The sequence below is a fragment of the Electrophorus electricus genome, chromosome 20 (genome assembly GCF_041902795.1).
Source record: "Electrophorus electricus isolate QZ-2024a chromosome 20, ASM4190279v1, whole genome shotgun sequence".
Taxonomy (NCBI): domain Eukaryota; kingdom Metazoa; phylum Chordata; class Actinopteri; order Gymnotiformes; family Gymnotidae; genus Electrophorus; species Electrophorus electricus.
Window position 1 is genome coordinate 7,745,312 of NC_137516.1, and position 18,291 is coordinate 7,763,602.

At 39.1% G+C, this 18,291-nt stretch overlaps 2 protein-coding genes across 6 annotated transcripts; one reads left to right on the forward strand and one right to left on the reverse strand.

Annotated features, from left to right (window-relative positions):
* Nucleotides 1-118: 118 nt before the first annotated feature.
* il17rb (interleukin 17 receptor B) lies at nucleotides 119-7,850 on the forward strand. Of its 2 annotated transcripts, XM_027014999.3 has the most exons (12): nucleotides 119-421; nucleotides 512-536; nucleotides 1,855-1,992; nucleotides 3,002-3,135; nucleotides 3,558-3,693; nucleotides 3,796-3,852; nucleotides 4,233-4,366; nucleotides 4,529-4,597; nucleotides 5,410-5,476; nucleotides 5,894-5,974; nucleotides 6,148-6,453; nucleotides 6,966-7,850. In XM_027014999.3, exons 1-12 carry the CDS (start codon nucleotides 338-340, stop codon nucleotides 7,370-7,372), a joined length of 1,638 nt encoding a protein of 545 aa, XP_026870800.2. In that variant the 5' UTR covers nucleotides 119-337; the 3' UTR covers nucleotides 7,373-7,850. The 2 variants fall into 2 exon arrangements, with proteins under 2 accessions (XP_026870800.2, XP_026870801.2); XM_027015000.3 differs by lacking the exons at nucleotides 119-421; nucleotides 512-536 and having other exon boundaries at nucleotides 1,856-1,967.
* On the reverse strand, nucleotides 5,467-15,539 carry actr8 (actin related protein 8). Of its 4 annotated transcripts, XM_081703481.1 has the most exons (14): nucleotides 15,284-15,539; nucleotides 14,441-14,611; nucleotides 14,173-14,283; nucleotides 13,983-14,087; nucleotides 13,515-13,688; nucleotides 13,332-13,425; nucleotides 13,037-13,169; nucleotides 12,211-12,364; nucleotides 12,038-12,133; nucleotides 9,996-10,136; nucleotides 9,592-9,859; nucleotides 9,136-9,299; nucleotides 8,108-8,247; nucleotides 5,467-5,972 (listed from the first exon to the last, which is right to left on the reverse strand). In XM_081703481.1, coding segments are annotated over exons 1-14 (1,884 nt in total). In that variant the 5' UTR covers nucleotides 15,416-15,539; the 3' UTR covers nucleotides 5,467-5,971. The 4 variants fall into 4 exon arrangements, with proteins under 4 accessions (XP_081559607.1, XP_026870796.2, XP_026870798.1 ...); XM_027014995.3 differs by lacking the exon at nucleotides 5,467-5,972 and having other exon boundaries at nucleotides 7,851-8,247; XM_027014997.3 differs by lacking the exon at nucleotides 5,467-5,972 and having other exon boundaries at nucleotides 7,851-8,247; nucleotides 14,441-14,501; nucleotides 15,284-15,420.
* Nucleotides 15,540-18,291: the final 2,752 nt, after the last annotated feature.

Below are 18,291 nucleotides of genomic sequence, written 5' to 3' on the forward strand. Positions count from 1 at the left end.
TTTATTCATATATATATATATATATATATATATATATATATATATATATATATATACACACACACACACACACACACACACACACACACACACACACACACACACACACACACACCAGGATCTGATACACTACACTGTAGGCAACTCTTTCTCTATAGAACAGACTGTCTGTTATATTCTGGTTTTTCATCCTCTACTACGTGCACGCAATCTTTTAGTAGGCGGATCCAAATGTAACAGCACAATTAGATGACACAAAAATTCCCAGTTTATTTTCACAGGCAAGCGCTCCTGTTCTTTTTGCGGGACCTTTTTGAGCGAGTCTCTTCACCATTCAATGGAACTGCTACTCAACCTATTAAGCATATTCTTACTCTTATTCTTTCCTTTTGCAGCTACTAACACACCTGCTCTTAATATAGTAAGTAACGATGTTTACGCTGTTTAAGTAACGTACGTTTATGCTGTTTCTGTTTAAAGTGTTTGATTTATCCTAATTTGTTTTACACAGTCTGTGACATGTATCAGAAAATATGGTAAGTTATATTCCCCTTTGTTCAGTTCGTAAAGTCTAGCTTATGGAACTAGATATTTCGAACAGTGGCTTCAAGTAACTATTCCATGTCTCTAAATAATTCATGTTCATTTTCTGTTGTCCTGTTATAAAAATTAGCAACCTATTTTAATCACAGGACAAGTTTTTTACAGATTTATAAACAGACTTGCATATAGCTGAGACAAAAAGTTTTACACCTACATTAAAGACTTTCAATCTCTATATTTTGCCATACATTCCCTGTATTAGTCAGTTAGGATATGTACTTTATTTCTGTAAGAGATCATTTCAGAAAAATGGCCAAGAGGTTTTATTTACTCTCATTTTCAGCAGGTCAAATGTTTATATACATCAATAATATTTGGTGGCATTGCCTTTTAACTTGAACTAAAAACTTGTGTCGTCCTTCCAAATGTTTCTAATAATACTTTTCTAAAATGTTTGCTCATTTCTTCAGACAGAATTGTTGTAACAGTCAGGTTTTTAGGCATCCTTGACCAAAATACACTTTCACAATTCAGTCCACAAACCTTTTTGCACTATTCAGCCAATCATTAGCGTGACTGTGTGATGGCATGTCCGATACTTTTACATTGTTGTCTTTAAGTCATTTCGCAGCAACTTTGGAGGAATATAAATGATTATTGTTCTGCTGGAAGACCCAGTTGCAACCAAGTTTTAACTTCCTGTCAAATGTGTTGAAGTGTTTCTTCAGTATTTACTCTCACAATTAAATTTATTTTCTGAAGAGCACCCATCCCTTTTGCAGCAAAATACCCTGACAGTATGATGCTGCGTAACTCATGCTTCACAGCTGTGATGGTTTTCTTTGATTTAAAAGCCTCACCTTTTTTCCTTAATAAACAGCGTGGCTTGTTATGGCCAAACAGCTCCATTTTTGTTTCATCTGACAACACTCCTTTAAAAGACTAGTTGTTTGTCTTGGTGATCACCAGCAAACTTCAGTCTTGCTTTATTTAATTACGGCGTTCAGCTGACGCTTTTATCCAAAGCAACTTACAATTCTGGGTGAACACAACTTGAGCAAGTGAGGGTTAAGCGCGTCACTCAGGGGGCCAACAGTGGCAACCTCGCAGTGGTGGGGCTTAAACTGGCAATCTTCCAATCATAAGACAAGCATCTTAACCACTGAACTAGGTAGACAGTAGGACTTTCTAATGGATGCCTCCATATAACAATATAGCAATTTATCATGAAATACATGATGCCAGTGCATTTAGATCAGGTCATATGTGTACGAAACGTAATATTTTTTATAAATATGCTATTTTTTAAAGAGCTAATACCTAAAGAGTGGTTTCAAGTTCACCAGTCCAATCCTTCAGAACTTCATGATCTTGGTGTCAAACTTATCTTTGAAAATAGACCACCTGCTTCTCCTTCCCTGAATGTAAGTTGGGCTATCAATATTGATGGTGAGTACTGTGATTTCATTAATATTTGATCAATATTTAAACATGAATAACTAAAAGTGATTTTCATCTGTTATTTTCCATGTGTAAACATGTGAAAAATATGTCTAGCATAATGGTTATTTTTTCAGGATCCCAGATGCTTTAAATTAAATTAAATAAATCTTAAATCTGCATCTGCTTCTGCATAAGTGCAAACGTACACATGCTGTATGTGCACATATAAAAGGAGATCTGACACTGAGTTAAGAGGTAACTTCCTGTTCAAGTAGATGAGATTAGAAGGGAGAGCTATTCCTATGGACTGACCTGCTTTTGAGCTCATGTGTGTGACTGATTCATTTTAAGTTCCTGTTACTCAAATCTACAATAAAGGAGAAGTTAATCTGTCTTTCTAAAAGTTCATCAAAACATCCAGGATGCCCTTACCTGAAAACCTGACACTTTAAAACTGTAGCTCGAGGAATATTTTATATGCACCCAATGATTCGTTTTGGAAAATTGAACATTCTCTTTTACCATTATAAGAAGCTGCAAAACAGCGCTCAGAACAAAAATCGTGGTTAGAACAAAAATCTAACATCTTCCATTTGTTTAGTCAGTTGGCCTTTAAACAACTGATTAGTTGTATTTGGTGTACTCAAGCGTCACTGGAATTAAACTTTGTGGCCACACCAGCCCTGGATAAAATTGTGGATATAAGATTGCCTACCCTACTTTAGAGGTCAGATGTTTTAGTTTTATTTGGCCCAAGTCATGGAAAATAGAAAGAATGAACGAGACAAATGTTGGAAGATGCAAAAGTAAATGGGTGCAGACACTGTGGAATTTAGCAGCTCTCTGAGCAGAGGGCAGGGTTGTGTGCTAAGCTTATCTAATACGTAGGCTCATGTTGGTTGTGTTGGGCTATGAAAGTCCCCGAGTCTCATAAATATAAGAGAAACAATGTTGGGAAATGCCATTAAATGGAAGCCAGAGAGAACCACCTCATTTGTCATCGTTGCCTTTGTAGGAAGTATTCACAGTATTCATGGCACATGGATCGAGCTGAATATGCAGACCTCGCCACCAGTCCAACTAAGTTACAAATGTCAATACGATCCTCCATTTACTTCAAAACAGGCCAACTATACTGGTTTAGAGCAGGTAAGCTCTTTATTGCTAGTTTGTTAAAATATTACATTTTTAGTCAAAACCGAAAGCATGAATTATAATGTTAGAAATATTAGCCTGGGCAGATAGCATAATTACAGTGGAACTTAGAATTTTTAAACAAGGCACTTTATTTAATCAAAACAAGTATGCTTTTTAACATATTTACATTAAGCCAGTCTGAAGGACATTACATACCATTATCTTGCACAGCAGATCATTAGTTGTGACTGTTGATTCCATTTCCCTTAATGATTCTTTCCAAGAACACTAGTTAAAGCATATCAAAAGCATACCAATACTAAAATGAATGAAATCCTTGTTTAGAAATAATAAATGATGTACTGTATTCAGGGCTATACCAACTGTCTGATCTATTGATCCATTGTTGTCTTGCGTTATTCATTATTTTACAGCTTTGGTTCCATTTTACAATCACTGACATCCATACTGAACCTAATGGCATTTACTCAGTGACAGCCTATAACCTCCCCACTCCACCTATTAATGCATCAGGCCAGAAATTAAAATCAAAAGCAGTTCAAGCACCTGGTTGGTTTCAAAATCACAATTAAAATAAATATGCATGATCTCTCGTTTTTTATCACTTATTATTATTAAATGTTTTCCAAATGTGTTTTTTTTTCTCTATAGGATGTGATGATGAACAGATGAAGAATTATTCAATATGTCTACGGCAATTAAACAATGGTAAATAGAAACTAAATTGTTTCATACAGTTTTCATAGGCTATGCACAATGTGTGTGGCGGACCACTCAACCTAGTAGTTACACTTCACATGTAAAAACTCTAGTACCACTCATGTGCCTGATTAAATTACCAGCTCAAAACCCACTACTATGCCACTACAATTTGTTAGGTACAATGTCCAATCAGAAGTGATCCATTTGTATAGTGTACTCTTTCTAATAGTTTGGTGAGACAAATAGAGGCAGCTGTTAAATATGCCACATGAAACCATATATCTGTAGAGAAGCTATATTGTGTACATGTTTATTTATAGTCCTGTGTTTGTCATATTCATGGCATAATTTGTGGAATTTATTAACTATGAAGTCTGTTTCATCAGAGCTGTGGAACATTAGTGCAGTCAGAGAGGAGGATGAAGTAGAGGTGACCTTCAAATCTCATTCAGACTCAAATTATTATGAGATCAGACTGCTACGAGGAACAAATATACTTAACATCTCCAAAGTGGTAACGGTATGTTATGCACATTTTGTAACTGAGAACCAGATTTCATGCAGCTGAATCACTTTACATCACAGTATTGGGACAGTGTTATTTGGAAAATGTTTCTCTGAAGACATTGTTTTGCATTTATTTTTACGATCAGTTGCTGTTGGTTTTTTTTCTTTTTCACAGGGTAAAAAAATTACAACCGTTAAACGAAAACTGAAATATTCTGGGCCATGTGAAAATCTTGAAATATGGGTGTGTACATTTCTTATTTTTACCTTTGTGTTTAACGAGCCATGACCCTATAAGTTGTTTATTGGATGCATCTTGCAGACAATCCAGAAACTCCAAGCTTAAGTTTTGATGATTGTTGATGTTCTTGTATATTTGTACATTAAAACCAGCAAATTGGACAGGACATTAGCTCATCTATGAATTGCATTTTGCACTGAAGGTCTGCAAACAGTTTGTCAGCTATTATGCAATCAGGTGGAGAAGGTGACACAAACCCAGACAACTACTGCTTGCTGTTTTTTTGTACCTTCTATTGTCTCAACTTTGGCTCTCCTCTGCCAACGGTCCTAGTGCATGCATATAGGCAAAAAGCCACATGAATGAGAATTGTCAGATCAGAATTCAAGTTGCAGGCTCTTAATCGAATCCAATCTAGGACCATATATACAAATATCTTAAATTTGGTTTAAAAAAGTCTGGATTTGGGTCGACACAGCCCTGAAAGGAAAAAAAAAAAAACCAGATGTGTGAAACATTAAGGCTAAAAACAAAAAACACCCCAAATTTTAGTGACATTAGCTTGGTAACGTGAACGTAGCCTTAGTCACCAGTGAAAAAGGTAATTTTCATCTAGCCAATAAAAAAAGGCAGAGATAAAATGTTTAGTGACCTGTTATTTATTGCTAATCTGACTCACCACACTTGGTATCTCCATGAAACTACCAAATCCAGACATAAAAACCAATTGTAACCTTTTTTTTTTTTTTTTATAAAACCACACATATAAAGTTCAACAATCAACTAATAAATCATATGATCTTAATATATTACAGATTTCTCCAAACTTTGAACATTGCGAACCAGTATGTGATACAGTCAAGTGTAAAGTAGACTGTGAAGGTGCGTAACTTAATACATTATTTTTCCTTTGTCTAATACACAATCACTTAATATATTTGGATACCTCCAATAAGCACCAAAAGAAAGTTCATATACTGTATCTTTAAACAACTATGTCTCTTCGTAATTGTTTTTCTTTTGTTGCCCCATCCACAATTGTGTTCCCTACAATTGTTTGTTTTATGTAGTATAGTGTAACAATAATAAACTAGCACATTGAAGAGGTAGAGCATGGTGCTCGTGACATCAAGATCATAGGTTCAATTGTCAAGGTGCACACATCCTGTCATACTGAGAAATATGTAAGTTGCTTTGGATAAGAATGTCTGTCAAATGCCATACATCTAAATGAACTGATGCATATTTTAGCTGCCATAAGTCATAAGTGAGTCCATAATGTCTTTCCATCTTCCTCAGAACCAAACAAACATGAAATGCCTGTACTGATAATTGTTGCTGGATGTGTGTTGGCTGTTCCTTTGGTGTTTATCTGCTTCTGTAAGTAAAAAAAAAAGAAAAAAAAAAAAAGCCCATTTATATAGAACTGTTATTCTCCCCAGTTGAGGATAATCGTGTAAACAGTTTCTTTTATGAAAGATATGGTCACATGCAACCAGTATAATCCAAACTTCTTCCGCTCAGCTTGCTCCTTCATATTAATCTTCCTCTAGGGCAGTTTTGTAGACTGTGCATGGGACGGGGCTTCTCAAAGCCCAGCCTTAGCTCCACCTCCACAGGACTGATGGGAGTGCTGGTGGTGTACCCACCCATAGACGCCATGTTCCAGTGTGCTGTGATGGCCCTGGCTGACTTCTTGCATAGCCACAAGGAGCTTGAGATATGCATCGACATGTGGCAGAGGGGCAGTCTGGCAGAGCAGGGGATGCTCCGCTGGCTCACCTCCCAGATCGATCGTGCCGACAAAGTGCTCGTCATCTTTCCGCCTGGATGCACCGACACTGGTATCGGCACCAATGGTAACGTTATGCATCGTTTTACTGTGAACAGTCCGTATCATGCATATATGCACATTGTTCTCCAGCTGTTTCGGTGGTGCTCAGCTGATCCCTGCCTCTTGTTGATTCTTGTCCTTTGTCAAAGGTTTAGGTTTACTGGAACTCATTACCAGTGAGCCTATGCCATACAATACAGTTTTAGCTGTGTTCTATGTATCTATGACTAGTCTCACTTATCCAAATGGTGACAAATTTGTCATTAAAATGCTGTGACAGTAAATATCATAGATGTCAAGCTTAATAGCTGTATTTACTTAAGAGCTGCAAATATGTAATACTTAATCACTTGGCTCCAGGTAGGATTCTCATGTTTCCAATATACTGCACTTTGCATTCATTTTGATCAATACAATATGTAACAATTGACCTTAATAGTTCTTTTGAAATTAAACAATATACAATAAACATCAATATTCAATAATAAAGGCTAGTATATCCAGCTCATACTAAACAGCTACCATGTTTCTTTGCAGGCTGTCTAAATCCCAACCCAGTCCTAGCCAATTACACAGTCCCAGCTTCAGCCCACGAACTTTACTCCCTGGCTCTGAATCTGGTTATGATGGATGCCTATGACCCCCAGCTCTGCAGCAAGTTCTGGGTGGTGCACCTGGGCCAGGCGGGGGACCCCCCCACTGTCCCAGTGGCGCTCCAAAGCTGCAGGGCCTTCAGTCTGCCCAGAGACCTGGAGAAGCTCCATTATGAACTGGCCTGCAGGCATGGGGAGAAGTGGTCGAGCCTGGGCTGCAGGTTTCAGCCAATCCCCTGCCAAGAAGCCTCCAGGAAGTTTAGGGAGGCCTTGCTGAACCTGGACAGGAGTCGTATGGACTGCTCAAAGGAGGAGAAGGTTCGTCTCACAGATGTGGAGAATAAGCTTTAAAAGAGCACAAATACTATACGTTTCTTTTATATTTTTCCATGGTGTCCATTTGTGTGGCATTATGTTCCAAAAACAATTTATACATCACCATTTTACCTTGCTTTATGCCTTAGAATTAAAAGGTGCAGTAACAAACAACCTATTGAAGATGGACACACAAGGTCTATTCTGAACTCAGAGCTGAGAAACACCTGACAATGTAAATGAGTGGGGCTAAATATGCAAGTTAGTTTCTCATGACATCAAAGAAACAGTGATTGCAAAACAGTGTTTTTGCAGCTTAGATTCCATATGTGGACTGTATGGTCTGGGGGAGTGAATGGTAACAATATTTACATATTACTTCAAAATACTTTTTCAGTAAAGTAAGGAAAATGTATTTTTCCATGATGGGGACCCTTTAAACAAAGCCATGCTTCCTCTCCCTCTGATCTGGGGGCCAGTTACTCAATTACCAAATTAAACTGACTCATTCCCATTCTTGAATACTGTATTTTTTATTTAAAAGTAAGCTCACACACCATTGCTTATTCCAGTTTTTAATACTAGTACTCCATTTAAAAAAACAAAACATGTCCAGTTTTAAAAAAAAACAAAACAAATATGTACAGCTGCTATACAGGGACGTAGAGCGCTCTCTCAGTGAAATTGAGAATTTTAGACACACATGCTTGGTGTAAAGCATCCCTCTCTCTCACACACACACACACACACACACACACACACACACCTCACCAGACAAAGGCTGCTCGTTCACGGAGCATACGTGCACCAAATCGTTGCCACTCCCGCTGGTGGATCCACAGCTCCTGGGTGGTGTCCAGACATGCCAGCACTGCCCCACCCTTCCACGCAGTCACCTGAGGGTCCATGTCCTGTAGTGGGGCATCGGGGTCAGTTCCTGCTGGACTTCGCCAATCGACATAGGGTGTGCTATTCTGTGCTATGCTGCTGTCCTTACTGTAACCCATACTTGTGTAACAGTGCCTTATGAAATGTTACTCTCCTTAAATTACATTACGTGCTGTCAGATGCTGACTTATGTAGGAAGTTCCACATACAAACCAGTCAATTACAAATTGCATTGCATTGCTGAATGTATAGAAAATTAAGGGTGCTTGTACATTTCAGCTGATGAGTCTGTTTCAAGAAATGAGCAATGTCAAAGTACAGCATGTCTATTCAATGTTCATCCACACTGACTGAAGTATAGATGAAGATGCTAAATAATCATCAGTGAGGGTGTACTAATACATAGATGAATTTCATGAGTGTTTATATTCAAATATACATGCAACACCTACACACGCTGATTATAACTAAAGTAACACTTATTAATCACACCTTTCTCAGTCCCCAATGTGTCAATGAAATTTAGTGTCAATGGAATTTAGAAAGAAATTTCAACTGCCATTTATCTCTATAATTATACTGTATTGCATTGCAAACAACCACAGCCACCTGTCTCTCATATGAACTCAACAGTGTCCCTTATGTATAGAAAATGGTCCCCCTCCCAAATTAGAAGTGGTTGACTAGACAGCTCACTGAGAGAAAAGGTCAAAGGAAGCTGCAAATGCATACAATTCAAAATATGGTTTACAATTAGTGAAGAGACAGCAAAATATTTAACAGTTTCCTTGCAAATTTAGTCACTGCTAAATTTACCGCTCTTGAAGTTTTATCCATCTAACTATCTAATGAGTGTTAGGTATAATGCTGTCTTATGAGAAATAATGCTACACATGCTTCTGTGCAAATACCTTTGGCCGTGTGATGACTTCCACGTTCTCAACAAGACGCCGGAATGATGGAGGCATCTTATTGAGCAGGCGCTGCTGCAAGAACTCCTGTGCCCCGTGGAAAAGGAGCCCGCCTCCCACGACCAGGATCGAGCTGTACATCTTCCGCTTCGTCTCGTCTGATGCTGCAACAAACGCCCATGAGACAAATGAGCAACGCTCACAGTTCTAACCTCTTGCCAGCATTCAGGCATACCACTATGTGAGATGTGCGCCTCACTAGCAAGCTGCTGTTGTTGGTGACGACATACAGACAGATAAATGAACAGCTAAACTATTGTCAAAATTTTCAAGCGACATCTTAGACATGCTCTAAATCTATTCAGTATTGTGTGATCTTCAGAGATGCAGACTTACAGATCACTATATTGACATGTCTAGGGAAGAAACAGCAGCAAGAGAAAACTTTGTTTTTACCACAACAGTCTATGCTGTGCAGGATAGCCTTGTCCAGTCCAAGTGCTTTGCCCTCAAACTGGGATACTGCAGACTTTCTGGACAAAAGAACAGAGGGCGTGTCTTCTGGATCTGCCCCACCCACCAGACACTCCCCTGGTGCATGACCCAACTCCACTTCTTGGCCATGGTTTCCTCTTTCTACCTGGTCACCTCCTTGACTGCTGCTGCTTTCACCCTCGAAGCCAGAGGGCTTAGAAAGATTCTTCCGTTCAGTGGCTTTGGAAGACTGATGAAGGAATTAATCAATCAAATCGCTGCGTTTTTGCTTTTCTTTGACAAATTTCAAATGTATGCCAATAAAACTAAGAGGGATAGAAAACATGATGGTCAGCTTCCATCTGGGCAGTATCAAGAAGATGCACCTGGTCTTGTTTGCTCTGGGTACTCAGTAGGTAGTGCTCATCATGAGGGTCCTCTGGGTCTCCGTGAGAGCGGTGCTGCAGAGTGGTCATCTTCTGCCCCACGATTCCAAAAGCCGCAGGGTAGAACAGAGCCATAGGCGCCTATTATGAAGAAGGTCAGAAGGTGGAAAGAAGTGGGACACGTACAAGAAAAACAGAACTTTAAGGAACAGCATGGCATGATTGCGATTTTGGTTTTCCTAGAGCAAAATGCTTACCTTTCAGCCACACTGGCCTTTCAGCTGCAGTATAAAGATACAGAATTTGGACATGTCTTGTCATATATTGGCACTTTTACAAAAACTGTTCAAATTGGGTTTGCCAAACTAATCCAGTAATGGTGCCTGCATGCTACACATAGACTTATAACAAAGAGAGGGCATGTGAACTTTGCCAGTGTATTTAAAAATCTGGGGAAATCCTTGTGCAGGATCTGAAGAGGTTAGTTTGCCACAATTCACACTTCTGTGATATATGCATACTGGTTTCTTGAACACAGCGTGCCTTTTTTTTTTTTTTTTTTTTTGGGTGAAAATTTTTATATATATATATGAATGAGAGAGAGAGAGAGAGAGAGAGAGAGAGAGAGATGAGCTAGAATGCTATGAACATTGCAAGTATAACAAAGAACTAGTCAGTTTTGCTCTATATCCTATTATACTGGCTAGTGGCTATAGATAAATATTACATTTATTTTTAGCCTTTAGCAATGTTAGGAGAATATCTGCCTTAACATCTGTTTCTTATGTTTAATAGTAATCTCCAAAACCATTCTTTCAGAAACAATTCTTTCAGTGAACTGATTGAGCTGGTTCACAAGTCTGTCAGGATAAGATTTTATGTAGTTATCTAGCTAATGACAGATTAAGATCTTAAAAAGTAAATGGTACTGTGTAGCCCAGCATTAAAAACAACCACTTCAAATGCTCTCATATTTTCTGTCTGACTGCACCTCGACTTCCTGAGCATGCACTGCAGTGCACGTCTGTGGTTTCACAGAAAGAAGGATGGTTGTGCAAAAAAGCAGACTTTGGTGCTAGCCTGGCACAAACAGTTAATTGCCATTCAGGACTGTAGATCAACCTTGTACCAGGTACAGGTTCCTGCGCCTGTTGCCCTGGAGTGGCAGATACCAGTATTTACTGGTATTAGGTAAACCAGTATTAGGTTTGTTTGGTCAGTGGTGGCAAACACTGTTCTGGGTCGATAAGACTGAATGAAGTCTGGCCCTGGATGGTAGAGGATGTGGAGTGGAGCTGGGACAACTTGAAGACCGAGTTAAGTTTAGGGAATTCTTTCCAGAGGCTTTTCTTTCTCTCGCTCTCTCAATATACTATCAGGCAACATTCAGGTAGCATTGTCTATGCTGCATTTTTGTTATTTACAGCATGATGTGTATTGCCTCATTGTATTATCCAACCAATTGCAATGTGTAATATATATAAATCCAATATCTTCAACTGACGTGAATTTCATCTCTTCATATCACATCACATAATATATGCTTAAAGTCTTCACTAATCAGAGAGAAGAACAAAGTTTTGTATATTGCAGAATCAATTCCTTATAAAAGTATCCAATCTCTGTCGCACATTTACAAGGATAAACCATAAATACACTAGCAGTAAACCACTGACAAAGCAGTTGTTTTAGTTAGCTATACATATTCACATGACTTATGCTGGGCTATGCAATAGAATCATTTGAAGGCAGAAATTTATTAAAAGTTTTCCACACATTAAACCTTGACTCTCAACTATTTCCATTACTGGTTGTAAGCAAGCAGGATATAAGTAAACAGAGTATTAACCCCCACCCCCCACATGCACTGAACTATAGGGAACTAAAATTAGCTGATGCACCCATTACAACAAACTACTAAACCTACACATTCCAGGGTGGAAGCTGATCTTATGCACGTCAGAGAACTTCTATAGCATATATGCACAGGGAATGCCAGTTGGGTTCTCAGGACAGACCCAAACACCTGAGCAATTCCTTACCTGCAATTTCTCGTCACCTAACCGCAACTGGTACAAGAACACTGGGCATTCTGGGAAACGTGTGCGAAACTCATGGTCTTGAAGTCCACAAATGTCCTGCGGAGGAGAGGTTCTTTAAGATTTCAGAACCCCTTTCAGAGCTATGAGACTAGGACACGTTGGCACGCCCATACCTGGTCAAGATGGCAAAAGGTCTCTTTAAGCTGCTGCAATAGCATGCAGTCAAGTCGGCTGGTCAGCTGACACTCTCTGTAGGGAAAGCCTGCTCGTTGCATCAGCCAAAAGAAGAACCGCGTCACATCAGAGCCACCATACGCGAGACACAGCCTGCAGGTAGCAAAGCACGCAGTACTGCATATAGAACATAACAGCTTCCTCAGAGTAATCTGCACACCAAACATGGTAGATGTGCTGGTTCATTTGTAGTGAAATGGCAACAAATGTGGCAAACTGGTCAATGACTAACATTAGGCAGATAAAAGCAACTACACTGAATTGAACAGTGAAATTAAGCCATACTAAATTCAATAACTGCTCTTTGGTTTTTGCCATTATGTACAAAGGGTCATGTAAAAATGAGAACAAGCAGGAATATTTACTAATTTTATTCATGGAAAATCGTTATCCCAAAAGCAGTTAGAATTTCATTAGGTCTTCAGTCTTTTATAAGTTTCTTTAACAAAACGTGTGTTGTTACAGTGAAGACTCCAAACAGTATTACTGTAATAACAGTAATTACTCTACTGTTGCCAAATGCATTTCTGACTGAATCAGAATGTCAGTCTGCAAAGGAAAGCGTGCCCCCTGCCTTTCAACCCATGTTATTGAAAGGACTTCAAATCTTTATAACCCAAACATTATCTTACCATCTGAGATACTATTGCTATTTCACTCAGCCATACAAAAACTATTCTTGCACATTTTACATCCAGATGTGCCATAATCTTCCCTTGTCTGTCTTCACAAAAAAAAACCCACATTTCTCCATCTTTCACTTACCTAGAGTTACGGTGGGATACACCATCTTCCACACAACACAGGCTGGTCTTCTGATCCCCCACATCTACCACACATGCACTGCTCAAACCACTGCCAAAGGTAGCACATACTGACTCTTGGTGTACCACAATAGCTAGAGAGTGCAAGAGAGAGAACGCGAGAGACACTCAAGAAAACTGCTTTTTTGTAGCACATTGTGAAACTAGCTCATTTACAATAATTAACTTTCAGATTATGCATATCATTCTGCCAAGGTCCAAGTGGAGAAACGTCCCGATAACAATGGATCTCTTACCTGAAAAGCCCATTTTAAGGAGGACCATATTGACCACCTCTTTCACATGCTGTCTATTATAGATGTCTGGGATCAGTAGAATGCACCTGTAATACTGAAAGCCAATCAGAAGAGCACAAAATCAAATCATGCCCATCAGCTAATCAACTACTGGAACAGTACCATGTGTTACTGGGGTCATACCTTCAGGTCTTTGAGAGGGATTTCTAGAAGCTTCTGAATGGCATGGGACCAGATGGTCTCCAAGTCTTCTAGTATAGCAGTCAGTGACCCACCAGGCCTACTGTGGACATTCAGCTGACCTCTGCAGATAGGCCAGTGGATACTATATGAGTCTGTGGGGTTTACATTTAATGCCTGCAGGGAAATGGCCAAAAAAAGGATGAGGAAAATTATTGAAAATGATAGAGGAGGAGAAGTGGTGGGCTGCAAGTCCTTAAGATTACAGAAGCGGTATCCTCTTGACTTCCTAGATTTTAGTCCTTGAAACATTCTTTCATTATTCAATTGCTAGTAATAAAAAGCATATAGTAAAAGCTTAATCAAAACCCTGTTACACAATGCATGTCACAATGTGAGAAAATGCCACCATGCTTATGACAGCCATGAATAGGAGTTAATGACTCTTAATACCAATTATACTCTTCTCACCTCTTCTCCTACCAAGTACTCTGGTTGATGAGCTGTGTGTGTCCATTTCAGTCTTGAGTTAGGGTCCAAAATGGCTGGTCGGATCTGCCGGTTGTACACTCTAGCCTGTCAACAAACAGACATGTTTCCCCATTAGCAATTCACCTCAAATCTACTGATATGCATTCTATTGACTAGAGAGAGAATGTACTTGTTCAGCAGAAACTGGAGTTCTTCTGGCACCACTGGACATTTTCTTGGACCAGATGGCCTGGTCCACCATTTTTAGACCGTTTTGCCTTTGCTCATTACTCTCCGGTCTCTAAAGAAAAAAAAGGAGCCCAGAGCCATACTGTACACATTTCAGTTTCTGATTAAAATTTCAGATAACGTAAGTGTTTCTTAAGCAGCCTATGAATGATTTAATGCACGAGAAGGAAAGGAAAGGAAGCTAATAACACAGAGGTATTCCAACTTACGTTTAGCCCTTCTCGTAACAGCCAAGGATCTTCATATCGCGACTGACCGGGTTGTTTATGTCTACGGGAAATGACATGGGGAACACTGATGGGCAGTGTGTCTGTAGCTCGGCCGATGCGGAGAGTTTGTGATCCAGGATTGATTACAACAATGAAGTTGGTCTGAATTTGCTGACAGAGTAGTAGACAACAGTCCATTAGCACGTAGTAACGTTTGACAACATACGGGAGATTACAACTCCTGAAAATAACGTTAACTAGCCAACAGCTAGCTTCCCAACATAACCATATTAACTTTTTCTATATATGTATTAAGGTTAGCTAGCCACCAATCTTAGAAAACAACATTAAGTTAATAAAAATAGCAATGCTAGTTACCTGTATTCCTCAAAGTTAGTATTACCTATACAATTCAGCAAGGTAAGTTAGTAACATAATTGTTTTATACACACACACGTATAGATTGGCCACTTAGCTAGCTAGCTAACCTAACTAGCGTTAGCTAGCCAAGATGCAAGCTGGCAGTGAACTGCCAGTCTGCATTTACAAAACACCAAGCCAAAGCAGATTGCAGACAACTTACTTTTAAACAGACATGACCGTCAATCAGAATTCAACTCGTAAGCACTTTTCAAGCCAACGCAGCCAGCTACTGTACTAGCTAACTAACCTAGGTTAGACTGAATCATCACATTTACGTGTAAATGTAATCATCCAGTTAGCTAACAAGCTAGCGTTAGTTATCTCTATGTAGACTGGTAGGGAAGCAAGCTATCTTAAGCTATCTAACTGGATGAATGAGTCTAAGTTAACTACTTTAGCTGGGTAGGGTAGCTGTCCTACCTCTTGCAAAGGTTCTGGAATAGCAGGAGGAACAATCGGTCTCTTTACTCCGCGTTGCTCTTTTTCTTTATCTTTTTCTCGTTCTTTGTCTTTGTCTTTTTCATTTTCTTGTTCTCTCTCTGCTTGTGTCATTATCCGACGCGTAGCTTAACTGATGGCCACAGTTGTCTTCGAAACACTTTCAAACACTAGCATACCAATAAACACTCGAAGAGAAAATTTAACAGGATTTATTAACCTTCTTCTGTAGTTACAATGGCTGATTGCTGCCAATGAAGCTAGACCGCCACCTACCGTATGCTATGCAATGAAACTAAATGCCCACTGGCGACTAATTCTATACACCATTCTATATGGATACCATCAGGTTTATTGGACATTCTATTCTGAAACAATGGTGATGCCCAAAACTGTCGCTATAAAGTTAGAAGCACTAATTGTTTAAATATCTTTGTATGGTGTAGTGGGAAATTTAGAATTTTTATGTATTAATGAATTTCTAGAGAGATTAAATTTATGATTTGCTGCATAATGGGAAAGCAATAGATTTGAGTGGCTGCTGTCTGGAAAACCATACATTAGAGAGGCTGCTGAGACTAGAACATATAGGTTAGATCTCATATTCTAGAGATCGAATCAAATATTTAGCATTCGACAACTGAGTGGAAAACTATTGGCTACTAGTGTGTGATTATAAAAGGGAAGTGTGCTACATGTACTTTGGAGAAGTCTGGCAGGGACATGCTCTAGCTGCTTGGCTTCCTAGTCGTGATTGTAAAATTAAGAAACCTGTGCTCACCCAACATTGGGTTCTTTCTTGCCAACAGTCCAGCTGATCACAGTGATCTTAGGCATGTATGCAACACAATGGCCATTTAGTTTACATATAAACTCTGCCATAAAACATTTAACACACACCCCAACAACACACATACATTACACCTTTCACAGTGTGTCACACAACCAAAACTACTGTTACGACCCCGTCTAGGCTGTGAGGCTGTAACAAGGAAAAATAAATGTAAACAGACTGTAAGTTGTGAAAAGCAATTAGCAACAAAACAGAAGCACAAATGGAAGTCTTCTTTTTTGTGTATTTCACAGAGGACATTATTTACAAACAATCTTACTGGTGCAATGTCTTCAGGAGTGACGCAGGCCAAAATAATAAACAAAACCCATACTAATGAAAAAAAAGTATACACTAAATAATCCTAACAACAAAAGAAACATACAAGACTTTCTAACTTCCTGACACATAAACAGAGGCAAAACCCACAGCCAACAAAAATGGCAGTCACTCCCTACCACCAATATCCAATGCCAAAGTACCAAACAAAATGATATTTACACTCTTTATACAATATCTATATGTACACACATACACACACCAGCAACCGAAGCAGGAGGGGCGAAGCCAAAGAATGTAGGCCAAAAATTGGGAAAACAAGGTCATGCACAAAAAAGTCATACAACATGCCCACCACCAACCAAACAAACCAACAAATGCAAACCAACAAAACTGCCTCTCCATCTTCCTCTTTTTTTTTCTCTCTTGTGGGAGGGACGCCATTAAATAGCAGGAGCAGTTGGCTTGAAAAACCAGCGAGGAATGGGGTGGAGTCTCAAATGGGGGTAAAACTTGGCAGTGAACCTGGAACACATACACTCTCACACACATATCCATCTTTCCATAACACTAGAAATTTGTATTTTTAAGAAGCATATAGAAATATTAGTATGTGTGGAAGTAGAATAGAAAGCACGCGAACACCCTTTTGTATATTAAATTAAAGATTGTTAATTTAATCGCGTGCTGCTGCTCTATATAAATGTCTATAAAACATTTCAGAGTATTTATATATATATATCTCACAACTCCAACCCTTTCAGCTTGAATAAAGTGGGCATCACTTTGAAAAAGTCTAAATAAATATTTCTGACCTAAAACACAGATTTTTAACATTTACAATACATAATAAACCTACATGGGTTTAGAGGAAACTGAATGCAACCATATATACTGTGTATATATATATATATATATACACACACACACACACACACACACACACACACACACACACACACACACACACACACACACACACACACACCGTAACTCTCACTGACTCCGATCTACACTCTTTGACCCCTATTCCTGTGGTCTTCATTTGTTCTGATTTTTAAATCTGTTCTGAAGTATTTTAACAATAATATGAAATATTTACCCAAACTGATTCTCCAGTGTAATGTCATCAGAGGTAATGGTCATGTCCGTCAGCGGCAGGCCAGCAGGCAGGCGATCCTCAAAAGACGTAGCATGCTGTGTTCCCCCAGTGGTTACAGACCAGAGGATCACATGTGAAGTGCAAAGATGGTGAAGTAGAGCAGCTGAGAAATAAGCTACAGGAACTACACGTCCACTGACCACTGGTCTGCTGGCTCCGACAAGGTTATTCGATTTTACACCAGGTAATGTGTAGTAAACACTACGATAGACGCAATGCATCGACACTTTGATAACCAATTTGCTGCTGAAAAGGATAATATAACATGTTTGACCACAGATTTCCAAGCTATGACCACTTAATGGCATTTTGGTGGCATTTTTGCGCAGCAAAGCTGCCACAAAGAAAAACAAGAGGTGACCAATTCACAGCTGCCAGGGGTAGGTCATACTTTATTCACTGTATCACAGTTCATCCATTTCAGCCTTGGCTGTCTGGAGAGTCAGTATCCAGCACAGCTACTGATTTCCTTGCTCAAACACACAATTGAGCAATCAGTAGCTGTACTGGACACTAGTCCTCCAAGACTGGAACTGATGAATGCAGCTGTACAGATTTTCATGTTTTAACAGCGTTTTAATAGTTGAATAAATGACTAGACGATATAAATGCTGTAGATGAGACAGGAATTTTTCCTTTTCCTCATCCACTTCTCTGGTTGTTTAAACGAGAGAGACTTGGGACACCGCTTTAGCATCCATCCTTTCAGATAGTCAA

Coding starts and splice junctions, on each gene's coding strand:
- il17rb (XM_027014999.3), top strand. CDS start 338: ATGGAACTGCTACTCAACCTATTAAGCATATTCTTACTCTTATTCTTT. Junction 1,993..3,001: donor TTGGGCTATCAATATTGATG/GTGAGTACTGTG, acceptor TTGCCTTTGTAG/GAAGTATTCACAGTATTCAT. Junction 3,853..4,232: donor TCTACGGCAATTAAACAATG/GTAAATAGAAAC, acceptor CTGTTTCATCAG/AGCTGTGGAACATTAGTGCA.
- actr8 (XM_027014995.3), bottom strand. CDS start 15,415: ATGACACAAGCAGAGAGAGAACAAGAAAATGAAAAAGACAAAGACAAA. Junction 12,365..13,036: donor GTATCCCACCGTAACTCTAG/GTAAGTGAAAGA, acceptor TGCTACCTGCAG/GCTGTGTCTCGCGTATGGTG. Junction 9,300..9,591: donor GCACAGCATAGACTGTTGTG/GTAAAAACAAAG, acceptor CGTTTGTTGCAG/CATCAGACGAGACGAAGCGG.